Raw genomic sequence first — 13120 nt, forward strand, 5'->3', positions numbered from 1 at the left:
GAAAGAGAAGAGAGAAAGAAAGAGAGAGAGAGAAAGAAAGAGAGAGAAAGAAAGAGAGAGAGAAAGAAAGAGAGAGAGAGAAAGAGAGAGAGAGAAAGAGAGAGAGAGAGAAAGAGAGAGAGAGAGAAAGAGAGAGAGAGAGAAAGAAAGAGAGAGAGAGAAAGAAAGAGAGAGAGAGAGAAAGAAAGAAAGAAAGAAAGAAAGAAAGAAAGAAAGAAAGAAAGAAAGAAAGAAAGAAAGAAAGAAAGAAAGAAAAGAAAGAAAGAAAGAAAAAGCAATCACTTAGGGATACCCACTATGATTCAAGAACAGTTCCAGGTAAGGGACTTCATGTCAAAGGAGATGCCTAGACAGAAACCGTCAACAAGGGAAATTATGCCTCTGGGGGCAGCAAGAAGTCAGGGTTAGGCAGACCACCTTAGAATGGGGGTCTTGAAGTACAATTGTCTCTTCTGCCTAACAGGGACATAGACTCTGAAACTTCCTAGGGCTGCTTTGGCCAAAGCAGAAGCCTGTCCAATGGGTAATACCTAAACCACAACTCTCAAGTTTTTCTTTATATTGTTAACTTGCTGCCACAGGCTTCAGGGACAGTAGGGAACTTGATGCTCCTAGCTAGCCTGATCACAAAGCTGCCAAAAAACAATTTAAGGAGATTTTTAAAATAAAAATTATCTTATCATTATCAATATTATTATTGCTTTATGTGTATGGGTGTTTTGCCTGCATGTATATCGAAGTACTATGTATGTCTGTGAGCACATGCTACCTGAGGAAACCAGAAGGCAGCATTGGATGCCCTAGAACTGGAGTTACAGTTAGCTGTAAGTTGCCATGTGGGTGCTATGAATTGAACTCCAGTCCTCAGCCCTTTGACTGCCAAGCCATCTTAGCCACTGTTGTTAAAACAACAAAACCCCACAGATCCTCTAGCCTTATTGTCCTCCCAGAGGCAACAGGGTGGGGAGCACTGAGGCATATCCGAGGCATGTCCCAAGGCCACTGTGGGGAAGCCGTTATTTTGCACCACTTTGCTGTGATTGTTTGTGACATGAATAGGCAGGGGATATTATAATTGCACAGGTATTTCCCAGACACACTACACACTGCCTGACTTGATTTGTCCAAGTTGTATGTTAGGGAGCAATTGATATATTTATTCTCCAATCACCCTGATCTTCTCACCGAAGGTAAGTTTAGGGGGAGGTAAGTATAACCTCAATAGTGAATTTGTTTGTAAATGGATAGGTAAGTACAGAATAAGTCTAAAACATCCATATACTATATTTCACTTTTTCTTTTTTCTGTCTGGTACACATGTATGTATGCTTATATGCATGTAAGTGTAGAGGCCAGAGGTTGATGTCAACTGTCTTCCTTAATTGTGCTCTACTTATTTTTTTTTTTTTAAGACAGAGTCTCATTATGTAACTTTGCCTGGTCTGGCACTCACTGTGTAGACCATGGTTGCCTCAAACTCATACAGATTAGCCTGCCTTTGTTTCCTGAGTGTTGGAATTATAGGTGTGTACCACCATACCTGATGATCACTGTCTGTTTTATTCACTGAAGTAAGGTCTCTTGTTGGAGCTGGAGCCTGCAGGTTCCAGCTGGTCTGGCTAGCCAGCTTGCCTATCTCTGTCTCCTTAGTGTTGGGGCTGTAGATGTCCACCATACCTGTCCAGCTTTTTTGAATGGATTTCAGGGACCTAAATTCCAGTTCTCATGCTTGTGTGCATTTATCGATGGAGCCGTCTCCCTAGTCCAGGTGTACTATTTTTCAAAGCCTCTCACCACTGTTATTTTGTTCTGATCTGACAGAATATTTTACTTTATCTGTCACTGTATTTTGATTTGACACAGTGGAGCAGAAAGGTGTAGCTTACTGTTTGCATATGACATGGGAAGTGACTCAAAAAAGATAGTTTGCTTTCAGTCTCATAATTGGCTACAAGGTTGCAGAGTCACAGCTGAGCCCAGACCTCACTCCAGATGGCAGCCGTCTGGGCCTTCTTTTCCCCAAGTGTGCACTGATGGGCAGCTCGGGGTGTGATGCTGGCCCTGGTACTCACCTGCTGATCCTGTAGCTTGACCCCGACGACTCTGAAGGTGTTGCTGGCAGTGTTGTGGTAGATGTTGATCCGGCTGAATCCCTGCTGGCCAGCCTTGATTGGTACCCATTTCTTACTGGTGTCATCGTAGACCATCACGGAAGCCCGCGCTTGGCAGATACTCTGTTCACTGCACAAAGAGAAGAAAATCCACAGAGTCACATTTGGCTATAGTGGATTGATGTTAGCCCTGTCCTTCTGTGAAGCAGAGGTCAAAGGCAACATGAACTTGCTGCCACAACTTCCACCTGTTCACAGCAGTTCTATTCTGTGAAGTGATGAGTCTGACCCAAAAAAGACCATGCAGCGTTGCCACGGACCAGCTCAGTCAGGCTCCCGTCGTCCTCGGGAGAACAAGGCTTTGGACAGGAAGGCACGGTTTCGGCGAAGAATTGACAGACAGAGACACCTTGATGGTTTTGACTCTGCTGCAACTTTACTGAAATCAAACTAGTATTTTTATAATGATTCCACAAAAGGCACCTTAAAATTGGCATACTTCCCAGAACATTCAGACTTTTACCAAGAATACAAAGTTTACATTTTAACTCAAAATGCAGTCAAACATAAAGCAGTGCCCACAAGAAATCTTGGCCTAAAAACTTTTTGATCAGAGCAAACAAAGAGAAAGAAACCTCAAATATAGTTTCATTATTGCTAACCAGTGAAGAGGAAAGTCAGGAGCTAAGTCAGATGCCTGCCAAAAATCTTTCTCTGTATCAAAATCTAACTACACCTTTGTTAACCATTCTCCCATATGTCCTGCTTAAGATTTACGATCTTCCCTAGGAACAAGGCACTGAAGGGAGGGGAAACTCCTGCCAGCTGCACCTCTCATGCTATTTTTTCTTAAGAAGGAGGCTATTATTTTTTCACTATTCTTAATGCCTATTAATACTAAATCTAATTCATTACTTTTCTTAAACTTATTCCTTTTACATATTATTTTTATTAAAGCCTTTAATAATCTACTAATAAGAAATTTCTTTATAAAATTAGTTGTGTTGTTTCAGGAGTCACAGAGAAAGATCAAAGAATTCATTATTCCAGCCCCAGAGCCACAACTGAAAAAGATGTGAAATCTCAGAACACGTCTCTTTTCCAAGTGGGATGAGTCTACCAGGGACCTTCCAGGGGGCGAATTTCCGGAGAAAGCGTATCCCCCGCCCTGTAGCTTATGCTACTATGGCGACACTGGCGTGGGTATGGCACAGCGTAGAGGAGGATCTGCCAAAATCCCACAGCTTGGGAGACTCACAACATTGCTTTGCAGGGAGGAGTGCTTGAAGGAAAGAAGAATTACTATAAGTTAATTATAAGAAACCATGTGTTGCGTACATAAAACAATAGCTTATGAAACAGCCACCAATTACCCCAATCTGCTGATAAGGAAAGAGAAGCTGAGACTTTTCGGAGGAGTCACGTGAGTTCACCTAGGTACCCAGGGATCCAATTTCATATACTCAGCCAGTTCTGTCTTAACTCCAGAGCATAGCACACAAAGGACTTCTTTGCAGCTTCCAACAACAGGTTCAGCTTACATCTAGTATCAAGACTGGAAAGCATCAGAAACCTTGTGTAGACAATGAGGAGGCTAGGTGGCCTAAGGAACTGAGCAACAGTTGTTCACACACTGGTTCTAGGCTGAAGACACCTGGCAAAGCAATTTCACCTGTTCAGAAAATGTCAGAAATCCAAGGAATCAGCGGAAGCCTCCTTTGGAGAGGTAAAATGCCACCATTAAATCGAACACATAAAGATACCTGGCAGCTCTTTAGTTTTCAGAGCCCAAGAATCTTGAATACAGTCTTAGTAACATTTAAGGATTCCCAAACTGAAAAGACAAGTCATGCCTGGCAACTGGAAAGTGACAGTGCTTAGAAAGGAGACCACACAAGACCAGTGGACCAGAAACAAAGCCTGTACCACACAGAATAACGACAAAGAAGCTAAGTGCCAGTGTTGGGTTAGCATAACCACCAGACCAAATACGCAAACAAAAGTCACACTGTGTTCATTTTATCATAAGGGCTGGGAACCAAAGTATCTGGAAAAAGAGCCTTGTCCCCAGTATGGCAATGGGGCTTTTTGAGGATTATTCAGTGCTCTGTGGCTTGGAAAGGAAATGTGGCCAGTGTATCCTAAGTATAGAGGGCTGAGCTCAGGACCTCTTCTGTGGCTGAGTTTGTGGTCCAGGGTAGGGATTGTTACTTTTTGGCAGAGTGCACATAGCACTCTAATAAGTCTCTAATAAGTGCTTTGGATCCCTAGATGATTCAATCCACTTCTCCATCATATGCAATATAGCAGCCCTGAGAACATACAGTAAGCTTCTGAGTAACTGGGCATTGACTGACTCCTCTCTGGAGAGGCCTGTTGGTGTTTGGATGACTGATTTAGACATCCCCTTCTTGGTCTCAGTATATGCTGCTCCTGGTTTTCCAGTCAGAGTGTTTTCTGAACAGCCAATGGCAGCCCATAAGACCACTGAAGGAACATGTTGGCCTTTCTACCCAATACCTCTTAGAAAAGCTACCCACCAACCCCTTTGCCATTCCAGGAACTCTCTTCAGTTGAGTTCCATATTTACCACCTTCTCTTTTAGTGTGTGGGTGATCAAACTGGGCACATGTTAACCTTAACACAGATGCCAATGAGTCAAAACAAACACACCAGATGAATATAGAAGTGGATGTTTGCAGGGAGCTTATACAGAGGAATCAGACAAAGAACTACAAACTTTAGCTGGCCAGGAAAGCTGGGGAGGAACGAGGGGAAATTTATGAAGAAAATGGTTTTGGGAGCAAAGACAATGGCAGTCACTCCTAGACAAAGTGGATGCAGGAGTCTAGGCAGAGGAGACAGGCAGCCCACACAGAGAACCATACAGTATGCAGAGAGCTGAAGGCTCCCAGAGTGGATGCAATGTGTCTGGGGTATCACACATTATTCAGGGGTTTTGGAAAGATTAAATAAATTCTAGTTACTGTAATGACGGCACAGGTTCCCATTCTCTCTCTCAGATGTTGTTAACATCAGAGTTCAAATTAACTTTGTGGTTAACCAAAAACCCTGTTTTCTTTCCAATTTAAATGGTACTTTTCTGTCTCTAGTAAACCTAAATGAAGGAAAATATACATTCTCCTTGGCATGTATATTGCTTATTATGCCTCTGGGATGGGAAGGGGATAAAATCTTGACTGCTACGCAGCTGTCACTGCTGCTGAGTTCTAGCTGTCCAACTGCCCAGAACTAATTGTTGGTCCTGCTCAGGCCCAATATGCTGGCTTGACAGTTCTGTCAGACAAAACAGCTCACCCATTCCAGTTTGGAGGTTTGTTTCATCTTGTCAACAAGCCCATGTGATTAAGAAGTTCCGAGGTGATAGGACACTCCCTATGGAAACTGGAACAGTCTAGTCACACCAGCATGAGGTGGTCATCCTAAAGGCAGCTCATGTTTTAGAAATGTAGTCTTTCCTTTTTTTCTCTTTTAAAGGAACTAATTTTGTGTGCATTAGTGTTTGCCTGCATGTATGTCTGTGTACAGCTGTCAGATCTTGGAGTTACAGTTTTGAGCTGCCATGTGGGTCCTCTGGAAGAGCAGTCAGTGCTCTTAACCACTGAGCCGTCTCTTCCAGCCCCCAAATGTAATCTTTCACTCAGAGGACACACCTAGTAACCTGGGTGGGCTGGTCCTCACTCCCAGTGGCTCCCCTCCAGCTCCTTTCTCCCAGGAAGCTGATGGTCAACTTCCACCCCCATATCCCCTACTTTCCAAGCTGCCAGTGGGGCTGGATTCTGTTCCTGAGGCTACACGGAGCACCCTCAGTCTCCCAAATCACTTGACTGCTCCTGGAGACTCAAACGCTGCTGTCTTTAGTTTTGAAGTCTCTCCTGACTAACTCCCCCGGTTTTCTATGATGGTTCTGGTGGCTCTGTTTTCAGCCTCTTTCATAATTTTGAGTTGAATACGCTTCCCCCCACCCCATCAGGTTCTTTAGCTGGGGCCAAGGAACATTTCAGTGTCTAGGAACCTCTGAAATCATTTGTAAAGGTGAGTGTGTGTGAAGTATGTTTTGGCCATGCTCTCAAATGGGTCCCTATTTTAACTCCATTTTAAAGCTTACCTTAAATCTGGTTGTTTCCCAAAGGGGATTTCTTCTTATACTCCATGCCACGGCTCTCAAAACTGTACGCACTGTAAGAACTGGCAAGATTCTTAGTACAAAACAAGAACCCAGATCCCTTATGTGGGTCTGGCTCAGCGTGAGTTTCAGGTGGGGCCTAGGTCTCCACACGATTCTGGTGCCAACAATCTTAGAGTCTCCTTGTGATTCTCACCATCACCAGGGTTGTGGTGATCACCAGTAGGTCAAGATCTTGAGTTACTGAAACTCTAATTCTGACTCTATATTTCAGATTTCTGGCTATACCTCAAAGCTCAACATGTTCAAACAGAAAACCTTCACTATATTTCCTACTATTGGAAGCACCCACCAGCAAGCACCTCAATGCCATGCCTGACACCTGAGATACTTCAGATACATCTTCATACCTTGCCCTTTGAAGCCAATAGGCCAGCTGTTGGATTTCCTAAACATATCTCAGATTTTCTGCTCTGTCACTCCTTGCTTGCTGATGTTCCAAGCCCTTGTTATTTCTCATCTATGCCATCATAATAGGTTCTTGGTTACTTTCCTATCTCTGGGTTACAGTTCCTGGAGTCCCAATATACTTCTCTATGAAGTCAGAGAAAGAACTTCAAAGGCAGATTGTCCTGCCTTTTCAAGCCTCACTGGAAGCCTGGCCACTTACAGCTATTATAAGACCTTAGACAAAAGTGCTTATCTGCAGCTCCCTTCCTTCATCTCTTGCTCTCCTTCCTCTTTCCTCATTTCCCTGGGTACCTTAATACCCTCATTACATTACCTGGGGGATTAAGATGTACACCCTGTCAGCACGTAAGACACAGCCTACACTCCTGGCAGTCCCTCAGAACCCTTCATATCCCAGCCTCCAACTGGTCCCCAGCTGGGTCCCTTCCCCATCTATTCTGGTGGAAATACTCAAGGCTCCTAACTGGTACTATTTCTGTGACCTCTCTACCCCAGATTATTCTGTCCCCCTGTTAGACAATGCCGGCAGATTCATTCCCCTAAGAGCTGATCGAAAAGATGTAGGCCACAGTTCCATTCCCACCTTGGAAGGTTCAGAACGAGAGGTGGATTCCTGGGTTTGGACCAGGAATTTCCCTTCTCGATGTCCTGGAAGTGCTGCTACCATGTCAGCACACTTCAGTGAGGAAGGCTGTATCTGGTGGTAAAGCAGTGCCTGATAGAAAAAGCATCCCCAGGGCATTTGGGCCTTTAATTTGGGCCTCAGGTAATTAGGAAGGCTATTCCCAAGATTCATTTTTCTTCCTACATCCAGTGGCCTGACTCAAAGTTTAGGTGGTGAAGGGCCACTGTCCATTCCTAGTCACTTGACAATTGCTAAGAACAAGTCATGTTGACTTGAACATTTGTCTGTCCCGAAAATTATGATCCAGGAAGACAGAGTTCTCACCAACCAGCATTATAGGGATTAACAGATACTTTCTGGTGCCACTCATGGCCCCTGGAAGTGTGTTTCTGCATCTGGGGCCCCTTCGGGGTTCTATGTGCTTCTGATACGCATGGCTCCTAACAGACACTGTTATATAAAAGCTATTTAGAGCTTATGTCGTCTGAGAATGTACGTTTCTGGAAGTAAGGACACTTCTGAACTGCCAGACTCTCATTCTCTCTCCATGTTCACCTGGCACAAACCAGTGCCTTCAACTCGGCAGCCTGAAATTAATGAGTTGTGGGCTGTGTGGTGACACATGGCTCAAGTCAAGAAATTGGACCAGACTCAGAGGCAGTGAGTAAAGCCCCAACAATGTGTTTGCTTCCAACATATAGCACCCAAAGTGATCTCTAAAAGTAGCGGTATCATCATTAAAGAGCCCTCCATAGCTGGGAGCCTGTTTGGTGGCTCCACGATGAAGCAGGGCTCCTGCTCATCTACTGGATTTCAGATAAGAGGCTGTGGGTAAAGCAAGCAGGGGTCTTTGCTGAATTCCAACCTCTCTGTGAAGTTATCACATGCTACTACTGTAGATCACTGCATGCCAAAGTCTGTAATAATTTGGTGGGCATTCAAAATCCCTGATTTGAGGTCATTATTCCATTTGCTCCCACTTCACAGAGTTATACAGAGTTCATGGGGGAAATGTCACTAGATGGGAGCCTATCTGGAGGCTTCCTCCAGCCTTTATCACTGTCCTCATCACTCCCACACACCCCACCTGCCCTGCTCCCACCAATCTACTCTAGCTGCTTCCTCCAAGGACTTGCCCTTTCTCATTCTCAAAGCCACCATGGGTTAATGGGTTAAGACACAGCACTAGCTTGGTGCCTCTCCATAAGGCTTTTCTTTTGTGATTTAAAAAAAAAAAAAGGCACACACACACGTGTGCCAGAAAACATGGATGTGATGAATGCTGGAGGTCAGAAAGCAAGGTGTAGCCCCAGCCAGCTCACCATTCTGCCATACATAATGGAGGCACAAGAGCGAACATAACCAAGTGCTCAGGGTAATGCTTATTTTTGCAGGAATACCTTTTAAGTTTGTTAGACATGAAAGTAAGGCTGAGGGAGCAGGAAAGAAGTGAAGCAAATGTGATTAGCATCCAAATGAGAGCGTTCTGAACAGGAAAGCATCTGTTCAGAGCAGCAGTAAATGGCCACATACTATGCTTTCAGGTGACTTGGTAGGCAGCTGCCTTCTACATGCTTGTGTGTAGTCACCATTGCCTCTTATACTTTCAACTCCCAAGGACACACACTGGCACAATTTCTTCACCAGGGCTTGGAGAAACACTATTCACTGCTTGGTCCTTTTTTTTGTGGAGTATCCCAGGTGCACCAGAGAGAGTCTTGAAGGTCCAGTGCATGGACAGTGGACAATACTCAGGTCTCACTGGGAGTTTCTGTGCTGGGCCTCTGGACCCTGCCTTGTACCTCATTGCTTGTACCCATGAGCCACTGGCCTGGCGCACAGATTGTTCTCTGACTAGAACCTAAAACCTAAGGTCCTTAAAGGAGGGTGTTGATTTGTTTTTTTCAAGATAGGGTTTCTCTATGTAGCCTTGGCTGTCCTGGACTCACTTTGTAGACCAGGCTAGCCTTGAACTCAGAGACCCACCTGCCTCTGCCTCCAGAGTGCTGAGATTAAAGGAGTAGTTTGTTTCTTCTTTTTTTTTTTTTAAAGAATTATTATGTATACAGTGTTCTGCCTATGTGTCTACACACCAGAAAAGGGCAAACAGGTCACATTATACGTGGTTGTAAGCCACCATGTGGTTGCTGGGAATTGAACTCAGGTCCTTTGGAAGAGCAGTCAGTGCTCTCAACCTCTGAGCCATCTCTCCAGCCCAGTATGTTTGATTCTTAAGGTACCACTCATCTTCGTGGTTCCAGCAATTGGGACTTGATGATTGCTTGGCAAATACCCAAATGCATGCTTGCTTCTAAGTGTTCACAGTTCTACTGAGTGTTCTATTTCTGAGTTTTTGTTGGGGATGAGGATGATGATGGGCTGTGACCAGGATTGCTCACTTATGCATACCTCTTAACCCTATTCAAATCTAAACCTAAAGATAGTTCCCCAAGTATGACTGTGAGGGTCACTGGACCTCTTTATTTGTTTGTAAAAGTAACTTTTATCCTCCTGTTTCAACTGTTGTCTGGAGGGCTTTCTGCCACCTTCTGCTGATCTAGGCCTAGTCCTGGAAGCTTCTAGCCTCTGTACAATCTAACCTAGGCCTACAATGTTTTCAGCCTCTGACACTTACTACTGAAGAAGCTCACCCTTTCTTGTTCTTAGTGACCTCTGGGCTGGCTGATTCAACTCAGCTGTGCTGGCTCAAACTCCTCTCCCAGCTGACTTACTCAGTCTGGCTTTTCTCTCGGCCTCTAAACTGCTCTGCTTGATCTCAAATTAGCTCCAGCGGTCTTTCTAACCTTTTGGCTCCTTCTCATTCTCTGGTAATTCTGTCTTCACCTCTGTCTGGCTTGTTCTTTCATTCAACCTCTCTCTCTAAAACTCTCTAAACCTCTCTCTGTAAAACTCTTGGTTGTATCCTATTCTGTCAAATCTGAGTTGTCACTTTTTCTGCCACTCAATTAAATATCACTTTCAAACATGGGTGTTTCCTTCTACAAACTATCTTTACCTTCATTGGTTGGGATTAAAGGCATATACCACCACACCTGGACCTAAGCTTTTATGTGATACTTGCTCTATACCAGGCTGGCCTTGAACTCAGATCTGCTTGCCTCGTCTCCTGGATTAAATGTGTGTTTGTATTCTAGCCAGATCACACAGACTTAGGAGATCTTTGGATGTGATCTCTTGCCAGGGCAACCATGTTCTGAATTAATATTCCTCTACATTTGTTCCATTGCCCAGTGTGGGCACAATGAACAAATCTCATTTCTACTTTCACTACTGTCTCTATAACTGGCATACTCTGATGAACCTAGCTTAACAAAGAACCCAAACTCTAAGGTCTTTGGCACCACCAGAGTAAGAGAAGGGTCCGTTTAATGCTGCCCAAAGGATCACAGGGGCTGCTGTGAGGAGAAAGCAAAACCTTCTAAGAGAAGAGAGTGAGCTAACTGAGGAGAGAAGAGGGTCAGTGAGGGACCAGTATTGGGCACAGCACCTTCTCTCATTAGGATACACTGCTTCCCAACACCTCCTACAGGGGAGTGAAGAAATCCATTCCACATTTCCACATCCCAGTTGAGCAACTGAGAAACACCTGGAGTCTATGCTGATGTGCACAAGTGCCTATGATCTGCAGACCTCACTTCTGCCCTGTGATGAGCTCTATGCTCTACTTGGCAAAGGAGAAATTTCCCAACTGCAACTTTTGTTAGTTTGAAGCTGCTTTGTAAAATGTCAAACCTACAGAGATGCCTGTCCCTCTCATCTAAGCTGTTCAGAGTTAACAATCTGGTGTGTGTGATTTATTTTATGTCCACGAATGTTTTCTGGTTTGTTTGTTTTTCAAAATATTTTTAAGATTCATTATTTTATGTGCACGAGCATTTTGTCAGTACTGGATGTGATGTGCATCATGTGCATGCCTGGTGCCTAAGGAGGTCAGAAGATAGGACCACACCCCTGGAACTGCATGTACAGACAGCTGTGAGCTGCCAAGAGGGTTCTGAGAATTGAACCCCAGTCCTTTACAAGAGCAACAAGGGTTCTTAACCACTGAGCCAACTCTCCAGCCCATGATGCATTTTCTTGAATTATATGAAATTTGCAGACATATTTCAAACCTAGGTTCCTGGGCATACATACTAGCAAGGATGTAGCTCAGTGGCAAAGCACTTTTCTTATAATATATGAGGCCCTAGATTCCATTCCAGCACAGTAAAATAGATGTTTTAACATAGAATTTAGATACTAAAGTGTATGTATGTATGTATGTATGTATGTATGTATGTGTGTATGCATGTATATGTATGTTGAATCTAATATGGAGTCCATACTTTTCTCTAAAATGGTTTTGGCACTTTTGGACCCAGGACCTTATAGATCCTTAACATATGGCTGTGCTGTGTGTTCACTCTAAGTTAGCATGTTAGGCTACTACTTTTTCACTGATAATGAATTATTTCTGTGAAGAACTTGGGTCCCAGTTGTGTAGGCTGCCTCCCTTCTTGTTTCTGTACAGGTTAGAATGATGGCCTCCATGCAGCAACCCAAGTGTCACATGTTAGGCTGCCTTCTCTTTGAGGCATGTCCTCAAGACCAGGATCCTGGTCTTCCTCTCGGTTCTCATCATGTGTGCTGTGAATGTTTCCACCATGATATGCCACTCTTGCCAGATGCCCAAAGTAATGGAGCATGATATGCCACTCTTGCCAGATGCCCAAAGTAATGGAGCAACCCAATCCTGGACTATGAACTAAACTTTTTTTTCTAAGTTAATTACAAGTATTTTGTAGTGATATGATGGTGAGCAATTAACAGTACTGGAAGTTAAAGTAAGTTTTAAGAACAATATGTCAAGTATTTTTGGAAAGTTCTTCTGTGGATTTATAAGGCAAGAGTCTTCGTACCATCACAGATACAGTTTTGATGCAGCCCTAAAAAGGTCAATCTCCTGGCCACATTTAGGGGTTCACTCATCTACAGAAATAGAAACAAGAAACTAGATCTGCAAGCACAACTGCCATTGGCCAAGCATCCTTTATCATAAAAGCTTTGGGCAAACGGCCTAAATTCCACATTAAGCCCAAACATTTTTCTTCCCATCTAGACTAATTGCGAGACTGGGAGGTCACAGGCATCCAGATGTTTGCTTTTTATCCTATGAGGCCACTATCCTAAATGTGTGTACAATGGTCTCCACTTCCCTCTGAAGACTTGAGGAGTCTCAAAACAACAACAAAAACACCAACCAACTATTAAGGAAATCTGGTATTTTCAGACTCACGACACTTCTTATACCATCCAAAGCTACCAACTTTAGCTCATTGCTTGGAGAAGCCACCTAAGAGGCCATGCAGACATCAGGCTACTTTATGCCTCGAAAATATTCAGAAAGGCTGATAAGCCTCAGGCAAACTGTGTTGTTAGCCTGTGATTTGGATTAAGTAGAAAGGGTTCAAACACAACCTCAGGACAGATGTGGAGATCCAGTTTGGAACAAGTCTGGGTGGTGTTCAGCTTTGAGGGTAAATTAGTAGCCTGGGAACAAGAATGGCTTGTCTCAACTAACATCCCCAATCCATAGCCCAGTCCTTTAGCTCAGTTCAACCAACATCCAACTACTACTTATTATGCACAGGGATGGACAGAATCAAGCAACAGACATACTGCTCCCAAGCAGCTGTAGGATGGTAGTCAAATCTTGCCAGAGAGGTGCAAAATGTGCTGCTATAGGGCAGAGCTAGTAACAGTGGG

The 13120-nt window shown here is 43.9% G+C and overlaps 2 protein-coding genes across 6 annotated transcripts in view; one reads left to right on the forward strand and one right to left on the reverse strand.

The window, feature by feature from the left end:
• The window catches only part of Degs2 (delta 4-desaturase, sphingolipid 2), a 102547-nt gene that overhangs the window by 51743 nt on the left and 37684 nt on the right, over positions 1–13120 (forward strand). The gene's annotated exons all lie outside the window — the stretch shown is intronic.
• Evl (Enah/Vasp-like) overlaps positions 1–13120 on the reverse strand; it is a 122763-nt gene that overhangs the window by 39207 nt on the left and 70436 nt on the right. For all 5 annotated transcript variants that reach the window (XM_055592833.1, XM_055592831.1, XM_055592830.1 and 2 more), the window contains one exon: positions 2073–2241. In XM_055592833.1, coding sequence (XP_055448808.1) covers positions 2073–2241 — 169 coding nt within the window. The remainder of the gene's footprint in view (positions 1–2072; positions 2242–13120) is intronic.

The sequence above is a fragment of the Psammomys obesus genome, unplaced genomic scaffold, assembly GCF_907164565.1.
Source record: "Psammomys obesus unplaced genomic scaffold, mPsaObe1.curated_primary_1811, whole genome shotgun sequence".
NCBI classification, from domain to species: Eukaryota; Metazoa; Chordata; class Mammalia; order Rodentia; family Muridae; genus Psammomys; species Psammomys obesus.